Here is a 16,453-nt window from a genome sequence, read left to right as displayed (position 1 = left end):
TGGACTGGTGACCTGTCCAGGGGGAAGGCTGCTGGGATAGGCTCCACCCCCACCACCCTCAACAAGATGGATGGATGGAAAAAAAACAACTAACAAGTTAAATCTTGTGACCTATTTTTTTCTTACTCTCTATAAAAAGGAATTCTACTAATACTTCTATGATTTCAAACTCCTCCTTAACACAGATTAAATTTTTAAACAGTAAAGAACATGTTATGTTCCTGATGAATTAATCAAAACAAAAAGAAAATTGTGTAGATAATTTGATGACTCTGGCAATTGCATGATTGGTGGAGTGGACATGTTCCCACACTCATGGGACCTAATAATATCTGGTGGATTGATCATGGGAACAAGTTGAATGTCACGTACCCATGGACATTCAGGTTGCTGTATTTTCTTCGTGGCCCGTCTGTGACTCCATATTCACGGAGTGATGAACTGAAGATATGACATCTGTTTTGTAGGTTCCTTTTCCCAGCAGTGTAGAGACAACAGAACCCTGATTCCTGCTCCTGAAGGACGTAGGAAACGTGGAGATCCTTCAACAATCGACTGAGCTCCAAATCCACTCACAGAAACCTCTTCAGTATCAAAACTCAGGCGTCATCTCATACTTAATCTTTCAAGTATGAAAATCCTACTGGCGAAATCCCACACACATAAACCCCACATTTCTTTTAAAAAAAGTCACGGTGGTGGACTGAGACTGTACAGAACCACTTTTCTTGGAACATCTGTGTCTGTACCTCGTCGTTTATTTAAAACTTGTTTAAAACCGCATGATGTAAAACTATGAAGATGTGTCTGACACGTGGATGATGCGAGCCGCGCCAAGCGCTCATTTACTGTTGTTTGACTGTCAGCGGTGATCTGGCTTCTTCAGCGTTCAAGTTACAGGTAAATTCTGCTTTTGTGGAAGTGAACACATTTGAGAAGTCAGACTTGAGGACTCTGCCTCAAGTTTATTTCGTATGGCGCTCATTTGTCCTGCTCACTCAATCGCCTACAAACAATCGTCCCCAGGAAAGAACTCATCGTTCTGGGTTCAGTTCCTCAGTCCAATTTGAGACACCTTCCTGGGGAACATCGCAGCAGCAGTGACAGGAGATCCAGAATGGCTACAGAGGAACCAAAAGTGCTGATTTGTTGTTGTTTTTTTGCCACAAGATATAAATTCTTACCGCTATTACATAAATTTGTAGCCAAAGCTACAGAGAAAGATGGTTCTCATGCTTTAATAACTTGTGGGAACAAATGACTGTAATGGTGGTGATTAGGTACTGTTCGTCTCATGACCACAAACTAACGCGAGTTGCATGTTGCAGCCCTAAAAATGCCTCTCAGCCAGAAACAGTTAATGGCTTCTGACTAATTTGTGGGAACAAGTTACATATTGTTGCTATGAATTAATCAATTTGTGGGTTTGAGGGATATTTTGAGGAGAAAATAATGAAACATGGGAACAATTCCTTCTGGAAACAAGTTACATTACATGTTGCAGCGTTTCCTCTCTCTTTGGCCACTCTGGGGCTCCGTAACTCAGGATGCTGATCTAAAAATATTATGACCCCGCATCTAAAATGGCACTGAAGTCAGAAAGAACTGTCTCAGTAAGTGACATGTCTCATAAAGTTACATGGCAGAATCATTCACACTGATTAGTCGACATGGAAACAGTCATGAACGTTTGCTGCTGGTTTCAGGGGTATGGAGCCCTGGAGGGGCCATAAAGAGAAAACAGGCCATGAGCTATAACTTGTTCCCTCAATCTTGTTATTTTATATTTTTGAGCGATACCATTTTCTTTCTCATCATGGCTCAAAAAAAAAACTCTTCAACGGCCACTGCAGGTGACACGTTTGAACAGACTTGTCTGCTGCGTTCTTAACGTGTTCTTCACATTTTCGTGTTAAATATTAGTCTGAAAAGCAGCCAGCGAGAGCAGCTCCTAAATAAATGCAGGGGAGTTTAAAAAAAGGCATGTTTACTTCTAGAATGCAGTAATACACAGCATTAAATTGAAATATGTAAATCATGTGCTGCAAATAAAGTGCAGAAATACTTTCCACCACTGAATGTATCTCATATGCAGTATTTTCCAGGAGGGTCTGCAGTGGTTCATATGAACGCTGGTTCACTCAAACAAAAGATTTTCTAAAAAGCACAAAGCAGTGTGGCAAAAATACCACGTTATGTCCGTTGGTGTCCCAGGAAGTTGCCTCATCCTTGGCACTGAGACGCGTGGATGTAACCGCGGAGAAGAACCACGGCTGCAGAGGCTGTCGGCGGTATGTGAGGGAACAGCAGGGCCTGTTCTCGCTTGTTCCGTAAATACCGACGACAAGCAAAGACACAGACGAGAGGCACCGCCTGCCCCGTCACAGTCCCACCTATATCCCACGGACCCTCAAGTGAAACCGCCGAAGCGATCGTGCACACACACACACACACACACACACACACACACACACACACACACACACACACACACACACACACACACGCATCTCGCTGCAAAGAAAAAGACTTTGGGAGCCACTGACAATTCCTCTTTTTACACTGCTACAGAAACAGCATTTGTCACTGGTGAACACAGTTTTTTGTTGGATGAGCAAATGTAGAGGCAGTAAAGTGGTGTGAACGATGGGGCGGAGGAAAGCAATCAGAGGAAGTGAGCACGTCACATTCTTGCCTGCTTTGACAAATACTTCATGGTGCTCTTGAGCCGGTTCCACAGGCACAAGGGAAGGTGACGGAGCACGAGGATCCGAAGAACATAGCTCAGTTTCAGAGGCGAATTCAAACAAAAACAAAACACCAAATCAAAGTCTGCAACGACACTTTATCAGAGCAGCAACACGCATCCATAGCCATACATCCATGCATAGAAACATAAAGCCCAGTTTTTTTGTCCATCCTCAATCTTGTGGATTTTGGACATGGTGGGCCCTGGCCCGGAAGCTCCGGCCCGCTGCTGCATGAAAGCTCACTCATCCTGATGCTGACAGTGCGCTGAGGGTAAGCCGGGTCTGAAAGGGAAGTGCTGAGAGCCACAAGAGACCCAACGCACCAGTGATTGCGGTGCTATTATCCTGCCAAGGCTAAGCTGCATATGAAAAGGAAAGCAAAGACTTCATCTGTGCCATTCAGTGTATCCAATATGCTCCAACTATGCAGACGGGCGGCGAGCCAGCGCTGCCATTCAGCCTTCTTGGTCATCTTTACCTTTTGTTCCTGCGAGGAACAGGTGTTCAGACACAAGTGCAGCGGCCACAAGCTTTAGCAGAAGTCCACTACAGGCATGAGGTGACTGGAAATTTCCACACCAGATGAATATGACTTGTAATCTTGAGCAGGTGAACAGCTCACATCTCACAGAGGTGGCGGCAGGCCCCGGGGCTGTTGTGTCGAGAAACTAAAGGCTTATGACAACACATGAATAACACATATGGGCATTTATCAACTTTCACTGGGAGTTAATTGTGACTAACGTCACGAGCTGTGAAGCCTGAGTCTGAATCATGCCTGCATGGTGTGAATGTGTAATCTACCCAGCTGTGACATCAGCAGAGAGCTCTCATGGCAGGCTCGTCAAACCGGCTGCAGGAGAGCTGACACCATTCAGACCGGCTGCTCAGACCCACCTGTGTCGCTGCCTCTGGGCGTGTAGTCCTCCCACTGTGCACAGACCCCGAAGTCGAGCTCTCAGAGTGAAACCTGGCACATGGAGAGCCGGTGCATCGAGTGAAAGGAGAATAGACCCTTTACAACAGAAAGGATTAAAAAACAAGGAGAATGGAAACCAATGGAATCGAAAGGAAACCTGGTAAGGTGACTTCACGCTACAAATAAACGTGCATTCTACATATTTTAACCATGATAATTTTCTTTAGGCTAAAATGAAACGAGATTTCACTCAGGCTTGCAATTCAGTTGTTGATGGTTTTCTTTTTTTCTCCTTTTTTTTCCTTTGTTGCATCAAAGTGTTCATGCTGCGCTCGAGGAAAGGTGTGGCCGCTGCTCAGTTTCACCTGGCTGCAAACGAGCGCCAAACCAAAACACAGCACAGCCATTTTGTTAGTCGGAATAGAAAATAAAACCCGTGTGGCGCTGTCACTGCCTGAGTTTCCCCCGAGAGTTGCGACTGATTGCCGCATCCCAGCTTTTATTCCGGGCGTGCGTTGACCTGCAAACTTTCAAGCCTTTTAATGCTCGGTTTGAGTGACTAAATCTTAGCACTTGACATACTGCAAGGTTACCACGGGGCGGCGCCCTCATACAAACTGATGCAGGGCTCAACAATCTTTAATCAGTCACGTTAGATAAATATATTTATGTCATTATTTGAAATGCTCTTGAACAGTGTTGCATTTTTCTATACTGACTTGTATAAACTTTTGTTGTCTTTCATTTTTGCCAAATGAGCAAAATTGTGCTTCTTCAGCTAACGTTAGCTTTCATTTTTGTTACTTGCGGTGAATAAGCTAACGGTGCTACTTGCTAAAAGAAACAGTAGTTTGGGTTTGCTCTGTTTTGGATTTTTTACGACAGTGTGTTTGAAATTTCTAAGCGGAACTGAACAGGAAAATGTGGAACTGCCCACCTGCTGAACAGTCAGATAAAAACAGGCAGGCGACTGGTATTTTTGAAAAAAGTAAGATCAATAAATCAAGTGACCGTCACATCTTCAGTTTGTGCTGTAGCTCCTTCTGTGCAGGCTAATTGTGTAGAATTGTGATTCTCTAGCTCATGTTAGCTTTATTGACTGCAACTTGCAGCAAATAAGCTAATGGTGCTAGTTGCTAATCACTTGGGTTGTGTCTTAACTACTGTAAATAACGGTGTATGGGGAGATGGTGACTCAGACTTGTAGCTATGGTAACCTTGTCTTCCCCTTATCTCAGACCACACTAACGCACCGACACTTACTTGGTGTAACACAAGTTTCTGGCTGTCAAGCCTGTGATATGCCTATCAGCAGCAGATACAGGGCACAAAGGAGAAGTTCACCCTGAAGCCTCTCTGGCAGAATGCCCCTTTTGACTCTTTCTCTCAGAAAGAGTTGAGGTTTTAGTAAAATGTCGAGGTTCAGGTAAAAATTTGAACCATTTACAATGGCTTTCTGTTAGAATACTTTCTGGCAGACAGCCTTCCAGTAAATGTCTCCCCTGTACGGAAGGCAGAGATGGCAAGTGAACTTTGAGTGGGGCTGGTTCACGCCTCTTCCTGTCACACAATCGCTCCCAACGCCTTGTGAACACAGTCAGGTAGTGTTCCAGCACCTGAGGGCACCATGACTTGTCTGCAAAGGCAACACAAACTCAGCAGATCTGAGGAATTACGTCGCCATGCCAGAAGCCAGAAGGTGATACAAATGAACGTAAAGCTTCTAGGTAGGCTGCACACCCGTTGCTTTAACACTACACCGCAGCAGACGTGACAACAAGGACATGTAGGGTCAGAGTCTACATGCTTTGTTGTTACAATGCAGATTTTTATGTTTAAAGCCACTGGGGCTTTTATTTAATCTGCTGCAGTCGGCTGACTGAAATGTTGACGGGACAAACTGAGTTCTTCTGACAACAGCAGCTGGGGAGTCGTGTCAGATGGATGCGCTTTGGCTGAAACCCAAATTGCATGTGTAAGCAGTTTCTTTTTTTTTTTAGGTATGGAAGGCGACATGGACCTCCAGTTCCTGTTGCAGGGGGGAGACCTTCTCAAGGTCCTGTCTCCGTCCTGGAAGAAAACCCGCTTCTTCAAACTCCAAGACGACTGCAAGACCATGTGGCGGGAATCGAAGAAAACCTTCAAGACACACCAGACCTGTGAGTGCTGTCCCAGCCGCATGTGTGTGGGACGCCCCCAGCCAACCTTTGGCACGCATCTGTTATGTGTTGCGGGGGATACTTGTGCGTATAATTATTTCCTTACAATATAAAACTCATACATGTGTTCAGTGCTGATACAAACAACTTTTCCCGGCTCTGGATTTTTCCGTCTTGGATTGTAAAAGTGGAGGATGGATCATTGCGTTGTAAAACCTGATCCTGAAAGAAAGGCCTTGATGTCGCATCTGACTGAGTTGCACATGATAGCAGCGGTTTGCTCTGAAGGTGGGTTCAAGGGGATGATGATTCTTTTAATGTAAGTGTGTTTGAAGAAGCCCGTGGTACTGCAGGTACAGAAAGTATTGAACACGTCACCATTTTCCGCAGTAAAAATGTTTCTGAAGGTGTTACTGACATTTTTCACCAGATGTCGGTCACAACCCACACAAAGAAATCAAACCTCAGGTGTCCATGAACTGAATTACGTGTAATAAAGTGGAACAACACAGGGACAGAGTATTGAACACACTTACGTAATTTATTTAATACTTTGTGCAAGAGCCTTTGTTGGTAATAGGAGCTCCAAGACGCCTCCTGTATGGAGGAACTGGCTGCCTGCGTTGCTCAGGTGGGATTTTGGCCCATTCTGCCACACAAACAGTCCTCCAGTTGTGAAGGTTCCGGGCCTCTTCGATCAACTCCGATCTTTTGTTCTCTCCATAGACTTTCTATTGGATTAAGTCAGGTGACTGGTGGGCCGCTCAAGCAGCTTCATTTTCTTTCCCTGAAAAAAAGTGAGAGTTTCCTTTACTGTTAAGGATCATTGTCTTGCAATGTCCACCCTCTTCATCGTCCATTCATCCTCCCTTCAATTATGAGGTTTGCCAGTGCCGTACGCTGAAGGGCAGCCCCCCAACCGTGAGTTCCCATCTCCAAACCTCCCTGTAGGTAGGGTTGCCAACCGTCCCGTATTAGCTGGGACGCCCCATGTTTGAGCTAAAAGAGGCGCATGCGCGTCAAATACGGGACGTTAGCAACTCTAACTGTTGGTAAGGTGTTTTTGGGGTGATGTGCAGTGCCATCTGACCTCTACAGAGTTCAGGTTTGGTCTCAGGTGACCAGACTGTATCCTCCCAGTATTTCTTGAAAAAATGTTGAGCAGCAAACTTTAAACCAGCTTCAACATGTTTCTTCTTCAGCAGTGGAGTCTTGGTGGTGAGCGCTCGTACAGGCCATGGCTGTTGAGTGCGTGACTTTTCTTTGAAACAATTGCACCCACTAATTCCAGGTCTTTCTGAAACCTGGACAGCTCTTCTGATACTTCTTTGAACTCCTCTGTCAGAACTCTAGCGAGGAGCACCTGGCTGTGGCTGCTTTATGGTGAAATGATGTTTCCACTTCCGGATTACGGCCCCAGCAGTGCTCACTGGAACATTCAGAAGTTTAGAAATCCTTCTGTAACCACTGCCATCAGTGTGTTTCGCAACAACAAGGTTGCAATGGGCTTTAGGGCTCTTTGCCTTTACCCATCATGTTTCTTGTGTGGCCCCTTGGCAACGAGACACCTTTTTATAGGCCATCAGTTGGAGCTGAACCAGCTGGTATTGATGCACACTGTTGAGGGGCAGGACTGCTCTCTAATGACTGATGGGTTTCTGCTGATGTCTTGGGTTTCTGTGCTTTTTTTTTTTTTTTTTTTGCACCTCCATTTCTTCACGTGTTCAATACTTTTTCCCCTGTCATTCCATTTTATTTCACATAAATTAATTTATGGACATCCGAGGTTTGATTTCTTTGCATGTGTGGGTTGCCTGGGTTGTTACAGACGTGGTGAAAATTTCATGTCAGTAGCAGCTTCAGAAATGTTTTTACTGAGGAAAATGGTGACGCGTTCAATACTTCTTTCACCCGCTGTGTATTCTGTTTGGATTACATCCATTAAGTCATGAAGTCACATCCTGATAACGAACCATTCTTTTATTGTTGCCACCATGTGTGATAACACACAACATCCAGCAGCATCGCTGACTTACCACTGACCACAGGAATGAGAGGCTGTGTTTAAAAATGGAGGGATTGAGTTCCCGACAAACCTGTAGTGTGACCAACTGTAAACAGCAGGCCGATGTTTAACCAGCTGGCTGCTGTTTACCTCTCAGCCAATCCTCAAATAACATCTATGTTTTCTTCTGTGCTCAGTTTCACTCGAAGACATCTCGGCGGTGCGATTAGGCCGGCACTCAGAGGGCTTGAAGAAGAACACGGACGAGCACATGGAGAGACGCTGCTTCTCCATCATGTTCAAGGGCCGCCGCAAGAACCTGGACCTCATCGCCAGCTCCGAGGGCGAGGCCAAGCAGTGGGTCGGCAGCCTGCTGAAAATGGTCTCCAGCATAAACAACATGAGCAGCAAGCAGAAGACGGAGCAGTATCCTTGTCACCACTCTGACGGTCTGACCTGGCGGGTTCATGTCATCCATCCAGAGGGTGACTTTCCTGCCTCCATTATAGTCAGTGAGGCACTGAACCCAAGCAAAATGTCAGTGGTGTAGCTGATGTCCCAGCTACCCTGGTCCGTCGGCCATGATGAACCCTTCTAGTTGTTCTGTTTTGTTAGCTGAAGTTTCAATGGACCTTTTAGGTTCTGCATCAAATCGTTACGCCGGTCAGGAAAGTAGTTTTGACTGTGTCTGATTCTGAAGTTACAGTCTCTAATGAGTTTACATTGGACAACCAATCTTCTTCGCAGTTGTAGCTCTGTTAATACGGGGACACCCTTTGATGAGTTATGCTAACCTGCCCATCCACTGCCATCCATTTTGCTAAGCTAACCAGCTCCCTAAGGCAGCACAAAAGAGAGAAGGGGCTCGATCTTTTTGTCTTCCCTCTGTGGAGGATAGAAGTTGTTGTGTTCCTTTTAAAAACAGGAAGAGCTTAGGTCTTGCATATATTTATGTACGTTCTTCCTTACATGAAACCCTTTTCAGCTGGATCTTCAGCTGCCTGAGCAAAGCGGATAAGAACAAAGACAATAAGCTGAGTGAGTCAGAGGTCAAGGACTTCCTGCGTCTCATCAACATTGAAGTGGATGACAGTTACGCAGAGATGCTCTTTGAGGTGATACCAGGAGCACATGAATGATCAAAATCATGTGTACACACATCCTACTAGGCTCTAGAACCTTTAAACCCTCTCACCTTAGCCCTGTTTGAGTGTAGCTGTCTGCAGGTAGTCCTAGTAACAGACTCTCATGTGACTCATCATTCATACAGAAATGTGACAAATCCAAATCTGGGTACCTGTCCGGGGAAGAGATTGAACATTTCTACGAGCAGCTGACCCACCGGGAGGAGATCGACGTCATCTATGGGGAGTACGCCAAATCTGCTGGCTTCATGAGTCCTGAAAACCTGGTGGAGTTCCTCATGAAAGAACAAAGAGAGAAAGTTACGCTGGCCGACGCACACAAGATCATCGGCAAGTTTGAGCCGGATGAAACAGGTCAGAAGCTTAAAGAGGCCGATGGCGCTCGTCTCAGGGGCTTCAACACGGCGGTGGACCGGTGGGGCTCCTTTACTCCATGATTATCGCATATCTCAGTCTGTGCGCTCCTCTACTCTGCTTCTTTCCTGCTTCCCTCTGACTCTTGTATTTATACTGAGAGCAGTCCTTCTACAGCAGCTCAGACGAGACACTGACAGAACGTTACTTCCAGCCTGTGGTTCCTGTCCTCCTCACGACGAAAGACGGGACAGCAGTGGCTTCAGGTTTAGCTTTTTCACAAATCCAGCGTCGAACTGAGGTTTGTTCAGGAAACTGCTGTTGGTGAAATGCCGAGAGCGCAAATCCGAGCGTTTTCAGCTGTGCAGAGCCTGAAAGTGCCCCAGGACGCACATTGACACACGCCCACCTCATGATGCGACACTTCCACGTCCTCTAGAACAAGGAGCCGACATTTTAGCATATTAAAAAGTTTGAAAAGCACAATAGGTCCCCTTTAACATTTATTCTTTTATTCCCGGCCAGCCGTACCCAGAGAAGTTATGTTTGTTTTTTTTCCAATCGATTATGAGGGAGTGTTTGTCAAATCTGACAGATATCCACAAATGGCAAATTGACTGCTTTTATACTGGGCGTTTCCAGTCTCGCGTGGGTGTTGAAAGCGTGATCACTCCTCTAGGAGAGAGCCCTGGAACCCTAAACCCAAAAGTAGTTTGAACACAACTTGTGTTGTTACGGTGCCAGGACCTCTCGTCTTTGATTAAACGGCAGTGAGCCCAGAGCCTCGCTGGCCGCCGTGTTGAATCTTGATTTTAATTCAGCTGTTTGTACCTTCATGCTGCGTCTCCTGCTGGAAATGCTGCTCCACTAAACCTGTTGAAACCATCCGAGGTGGACTCAGCCCCAGCGAGCGGGTCGTAAACGAGCGTTTCTGCTCCTGTAGAAGCATTCAGTTCACAACACCAACCTCCTTTCACTCCTGATCTCACACCATTTCCCTCTCTGGTGAGAAATGCTGCCTATTGTGTTAATATTCATTCACGTTAGTGGCAATTTAGCAACAATAAGATGGTCACTTTGTCACAATAAACAACATTGGTTGGGGACTTTATTTGCAATGCCTTCTGGGGTGAGTAGTTCCTTAACTGTGCAGGTTAGACAAAACCTTTGCCTTTCCCTGTGTTCCTGTTATGTTTTGCACCAAATCAAATACGTTGTGGTCACGATTCCGAAAGGAGTTGAAGAGGAAATTGACTCGATTCTTGTTCCCCTGCTGTCCGTTCCCTTGGTAATGCTGCTCTGCCTCGACTTTGTTCTCACTCAGCCAAAGAGAAGAAGGTGCTCTCCAAAGATGGCTTCCTCATGTACCTGCACCACCCAGACGCCATGATCCTCAACCCAGAGCACAAGGAGGTCTACCAGGACATGAGCCAGCCCCTGAACCACTATTTCATCTCCTCCTCACACAACACCTACCTCATGGAGGACCAGCTCAAAGGGCCCAGCAGCACAGAGGCTTATGTCAGGTAGCCACCTGAAGCCCCCTCCTGCTTCAGCTTCTCTAGCTCCAATATAGAAGTCTGAGTGTCACGTGACCTGTTTTGTTTACACTGCCCTGTTGGCAGGAAACGCCTCAGCAAAACTGAATGGAAGCCATCAGAGTTTACTGCAGGCTTCAAATCCACAGATACTGAGCAAAGCATAACAAAACTTGGTAAATTGAATATTACTGACCCTTCCAATGTTCCTGGGGTGCTTCCATGAGTATTGATGCAGCCGATGATATCCTAGACCTACAGAGTGTCTCTTCAGCTGAGCTACGTCAGCAGAACCAGCAGTGTGCCGTACAATACTCATCGTTAGTAAATGAGTTCCGGTGGCTTCCAGCTCGTTTCATTCAGGCTCTGTCAGACAAATAAAATGTTCTCCCCTCCTCATGTCAACTACAACCATCCATCACGGTCAGTTTTTCTAAACTTGATGAGACCCGTTTGCTGCCAGCGGCGTTTCAACAGCATGTTGTCCTGCCAGTGCGGCGGTGGTTTGATTTGGACTGTTGCATGCAGGGATTGCATGACATCAGCTGCCACTGCTCTTTCAACTGCACTCCAAGCGCAGTTTCTTCTCTCCTCCTGTCGGGAAAGCTGTCAAGTTTGCATGTGATTCTGTCCGGCGCTGTTAGACCTGTGTAGAGTTTGCATGTTCCGACACCAACGCTGGCTGTGACTGTGCCAGGGCTCTGCTGAAGGGCTGCCGCTGCGTGGAGCTGGACTGCTGGGACGGCTCCGATGACGAGCCCGTGATCTACCACGGCTACACACTCACCTCCAAGATCCTCTTCAGAGACGCCATCAAAGCCATCAAGGAGTACGCATTCAAGGTGTGTCCCTTACCCTTCAGTTGTATCCAGCATGTTATCATGTAGTTAACATAATCAGTGTGTGTGTGTGTGTGTGTGTCTGCCCCAGACGTCTGACTACCCCGTCATCCTCTCCCTGGAGAACCACTGCAGTGTGCAGCAGCAGGAGGTCATGGCCCACCACATGCGCGCCATCCTGGGCAGTGCCCTGGTCACCTCTCCCCTCGGGGACGGCATGCCCACAGACTTCCCCTCCCCCAAGGTTCGGGTTATTTAGTGCTTTGGTTGGGGTCCATAATGAATGTGTGATGGTGCTCAGTGAGCCACTGTGTGTGTGTGTGTGTGTGTGTGTGTGTGCGCGCGCGCCAGGAGCTGAAGGGGAAGTTCCTGATCAAAGCCAAGAGGTTAAACAAACTTGAGGCCAGTTTTGCCCCTGAGGCGGCTGCTGATGATGGCAGTGACGTGACTGAGGAAGAAGACTCCAACAGTGAGGAGGAGGAGGAGGAGGAAGGAGAGAGCAAGGTACAGACGACGTCAAGCCAAAGTAAATGCGACTCCTCAGTTGACACAGCATTTGCAAACCCATTTTATTTTCCTTTTTTTTAAACTTGTAGAAAAAAAAGAAGCTGAAACTTGCGAAAGAGCTTTCGGACATGGTGATCTACTGCAAGAGCGTCCACTTCCACGGCTTCGAGGACGCCAGACAAAACCTGAGCTTCTACGAGATGTCGTCTTTCAAGGAGGGAAAGGCCATGACGCTGGCAGAGGAGATGGGTGGGCGGAGCTGAACTCTCGCTCTCATGATTAATGTTGCTGCTCCTGTCCACTGTCAAAAGTCATCTTAGAATTCTGGACACAAAGAATGTAGGATCCCTCTGTTGTTCATGGAGAGGTCTCTCCTGAAACGTCTTGTATTTGGTACATGTCCATGCTGGCTCCCTGATAGCTCAGTAGCAGCCTGGTAGCAAATGCCTACCGAGCTCCGGTCTGCAGACCATGGGGCAGACACAGGAACCTCTGCCTCCGTGCCAGGCAGGTCATGTGACCTCTGTAGCGGGAGTTTGTGGTGTTTCTGCTCACAGTTGAGCTCAGTGTTGCAGTGGAACTCCCTTTTGTCGCTGGTCCCAATCAAATAACACAGAATGTCGTGTTTTATATCCGTTTGTTTAAAAAATGATTAAGAGTTACTAGACAGCGTGAGTCAACTGTGAGCGAGACGCTTCTGTTGCATCCTCCTGTCAGAACGTAAATGAATTCAGCTCTCACGTTCAGATGAAGAGTCATCGTTTGTTATCAAAAAATGACAGGAAAACTCTTCACATCGGTCAAAGTTCATCTGAAAACCAGTCCAGAGACGATGCGGCGCCCTCAGGAGCACAAGACACTCTTGTGTGATGATTAGCAGAATTGATATCTCACTGCTGAGTAGTCGTCAGCATCCCAGCTCCCACATCAGAAATCAGAAATCCGTCCTGACCAAAAGAATCTGATCCAGTCTGTCAGATGGAAATGTCCCGACTCTCTGGAATCTCGAGCTCCGTCTTCTGATCACTTCCTCCCTTCTTCTTCTTCTTCTTCTTCTTCCGCCACTGGTGGATGTGCACCACTGAGGGTTTCGCTTTGTTTTCAAATACAACTGTTCACGGGGTAAGAGCAAGAAGAAGACAAACTTACGCTACAGAGGTCATGTGACCTCCTGTCAATTGCAGAGGCAGAGGCCCGCCATCTCGTCTGCAGGTAGGTCCCTCTCTATAAAGGATGAGCTAGTTTGATCAGTTTCTGTGGTCAAAGGTCAAGGTCACTGCATCTGCACTAAACAGGCCATGACTCAGGAGGGGGCACTGGAAGACTCAGAATAGGCAGATGTTCACTTCCTCTGAGTCCACCAGACTGTACTTGTTCCAAAAAACTAACTCAAAGTTGTTCCCGTCATATCAGTCATGTATCTGTCTGGATCAACGATCAATATTGGCAAAAACATCTGGTTGATGGAGGTGTGTGTGGTGTGTGTGTGTGTGTGTGTGTGATGTAATTGTTCTGGTTTCCTCCAGCTAACGCCTTCATCCGTCACAACGTGGATAAGCTGAGCCGGATCTACCCAGCAGGCTCCAGAACCGACTCCTCCAACTATGACCCGGTGCCACTGTGGAACGCCGGCTGCCAGATCGGTAAGTGATCCTTACACAAGTACAAATCTGACAATGCAGATGGAAGAATCATTCATCAGCGGCGCCCTGTGTGATGTCATTCTTTCCCAGTGGCCTTAAACTTTCAGACCAACTGTGCAGACATGGATGCGAACCAAGGCAGATTCCAGGTTAATGGGAAGAGCGGCTACATCCTGAAACCTTCCTACCTGAGGGCCCGAGCCACCGAGTTCGACCCCATCACCCTGACCCGAGGAGACTGGCTGAAGCCCAAGTCGCTCCATGTCATGGTCAGACTTGTCACTGGGCACCAGTCACACAATACCATTTCATCCTGATTTATTACTCTTCCATGTTGTTACTAGAGTTACTAGAGCTGACAGAAGAACTTGCCTCGTAGCTCCCGGGAAGACTCGTGACATCTATACCTCATTCTGTTGAGAGCCCAGATTCCTTCAGGGTTTGGACCTGAAGCTGCTGTCAAAACGTCTGGAATGTTAGGCTGTCAGGGGGGAAACATTCCAGTTCATTTCCGTGTAGACGCTAGTGCTCAGCACCGGAGGAGGACGGTGCATCTCACACGCTTTCTCCACCTGCCATCAGGTGATCTCAGCTCAGCAGCTCCCCAAAGTGACCAAGAAGAAATCCTCCATTGTGGATCCACTGGTGAAGGTGCAGGTGTTGGGAGTTCCAGCTGACTTGACAGTGAAGGAGACCAGTACTGTTGAAAACAACGGTACTCGACCGCCGCTGTGGTTCCATCACTCATACACATTTCCTGCATCTGTACTCTACTGTACTTGTGGTATAGTATTTCCTCCCCCAAGCCGAGCGGGATAACGTTGAGTAGAATCCGATCAGCAGCGGGCGGATTCAGGTTTATGATGTTGTAGGTCTGCTATCTTATCAACAATCAGCTGAAAACGGCCAGCGCTGCAGTCTGCCCGTGCTCGCAGCCATGCTTTACCCTTCTAGTGCTCGCCAATGCACCATTTTTTTTCTCTCCTGCGTCACCTCTTTGTGACTGTAAAATGCAGCTCAGAATATTCCTTCATAAAACCTGTACTACGACTTTAAGAAAAAGAGAATTTGTCAAAAAATAGGTTGAAAGTATCTCATGAAGGTCTTGAAAAGCATTCAGATGAAGTGTGTGGTAGCTGTGGATGTGGGCGTGCTCTCTGACCATGTGCTAGTTGTTGTATAGCCATGTGAAGTAGGTCGCACGCATTAAAGGATCAAAAACTAGCGAGAAGAGACTGAAGTTGAGAAATCGGTGGACAGCGGTGATGCATCAGATGACTGTCGACGTCTCGCTGCCGTAGGTTTCAACCCTGAATGGAACGAAAGCTTCCAGTTTGAGGTGTACGTGCCCGAGCTGGCGCTGGTGCGCTTCCTGGTCGAGGACCATGACTCCACATCTGACAATGAGTTCGTAGCGCAGTACACGCTTCCGCTCAACAGTTTAAAAATGGGTGAGTTTACTTCCATCAGTTTTATGTGCAACAGTGCCTTAGTGATGGGGCTGTGTGGAACCGTCCCTGAGTGGGTAGAACTCGTGGAACCAGAGTTCATGCTCCTTTCTGTCCCCGCAGGATACCGGCAGGTGCCTCTGCTCAACAAAAACGGAGACCTCCTCCCCTCAGCCAGGCTCTTTGTGCACATCATGGTCCTGGATGCTGAATAGAATTCCCTGCCTGCCGTGTCCCTCTGTGGGACTCCTGAGCTCCAATACACAGCCATGTTTTTGCTGTTTTTAGAGGTTTTTTTTTTTTAATTCTTTTTAATATCGCGCTGTAGATTTAGATTCTTTTACTGGCTTAATTTGAGGAGACATCCTTGACATGGAACAGCGGTGTCCAACTAAAGCTCTCCATCTGCAGCTGCAGCAGAGGCGCGTGGACGAGCAGCTCTGCGCTGACGCTCTCCACTCTCCTGCTGTGTTTCCATACGGACCGGTTTGGGTGAATAGCCTCCGTCAAACCAGGGTCACATAGCAGCCGAGTTGTATTTTTTACTTCAAACCGCTTGTGCCCCTCATTTCCGCTCAGATGGTGTTTAAATCTTTTAACTGAAAGGACTGTCTTATGAACTCCTGATCAACAGAAGCCACTACAAGAACTGTGCTTTGTTTGCCTGAGTACCTTTAGTCAAGTCTGGTGTGTTTTTCATGTATCACCATGACAACCACTTTGTCTTTTTATGAATCGAGATGAAATATAAGTTTTCCACACGGACGCATGTCTCAGTCTCTTTATTCTACCGTCGTATTGAAAGAGTGTTTTACTTCTTGTGGGGAAGCGGGTGGCTACAGCAAGGAATGACTGGGATTTTTAAGTTGTGAGTGATTTACTTCATTTTTTGGGGCACGTTATCTTGTGTCCACAGTTTATTTAAATTTAAGGAGCAAGATTTTTTTTTTTTTTTTTTGGAGATAAACTGAGTGGAAAACCACTCCAGGACCACATGGATAAAGTCTGTCATTAAAGTCTCCGGATGAACTTGATCCAAAGGGTTCTCATCAGCGCCTTAGACCTCCTCAATCAAGCGTGACGATGATTTAATGTGTCAAGAGAACAAAATCATTGTCCTACGTTCTGAACTTTGGACGGACACAC

General features: G+C 46.8%; 1 protein-coding gene and 1 long non-coding RNA gene across 2 annotated transcripts; one reads left to right on the top strand and one right to left on the bottom strand.

The window, feature by feature from the left end:
• Positions 1–2,585: 2,585 nt before the first annotated feature.
• On the bottom strand, positions 2,586–4,047 carry LOC147261063 (uncharacterized). The gene is made up of 3 exons (XR_015115685.1): positions 3,648–4,047; positions 3,229–3,425; positions 2,586–3,109 (listed from the first exon to the last, which is right to left on the bottom strand). It is a non-coding gene; the product is annotated as an uncharacterized LOC147261063 (long non-coding RNA).
• On the top strand, positions 3,582–16,072 carry LOC147261062 (1-phosphatidylinositol 4,5-bisphosphate phosphodiesterase delta-1-like). Its single transcript, XM_086202910.1, has 15 exons — positions 3,582–3,829; positions 5,670–5,828; positions 8,031–8,259; positions 8,819–8,948; positions 9,104–9,332; positions 10,657–10,858; positions 11,568–11,712; positions 11,801–11,953; positions 12,061–12,213; positions 12,306–12,465; positions 13,743–13,859; positions 13,950–14,128; positions 14,442–14,574; positions 15,161–15,310; positions 15,431–16,072. Exons 1-15 carry the CDS (start codon positions 3,799–3,801, stop codon positions 15,520–15,522), a joined length of 2,262 nt encoding a protein of 753 aa, XP_086059036.1. The 5' UTR covers positions 3,582–3,798; the 3' UTR covers positions 15,523–16,072.
• The last annotated feature ends 381 nt before the right edge of the window (positions 16,073–16,453 follow it).

Source organism: Aulostomus chinensis, chromosome 5, assembly GCF_037954235.1.
Source record: "Aulostomus chinensis isolate RoL2024-O1b breed Wild chromosome 5, RoL_Achi_v1.0, whole genome shotgun sequence".
Taxonomy (NCBI): Eukaryota; Metazoa; Chordata; class Actinopteri; order Syngnathiformes; family Aulostomidae; genus Aulostomus; species Aulostomus chinensis.
The sequence above is the reverse complement of the archived record's forward strand: the minus strand, read 5'-3'. Positions and strand labels throughout refer to the sequence as shown.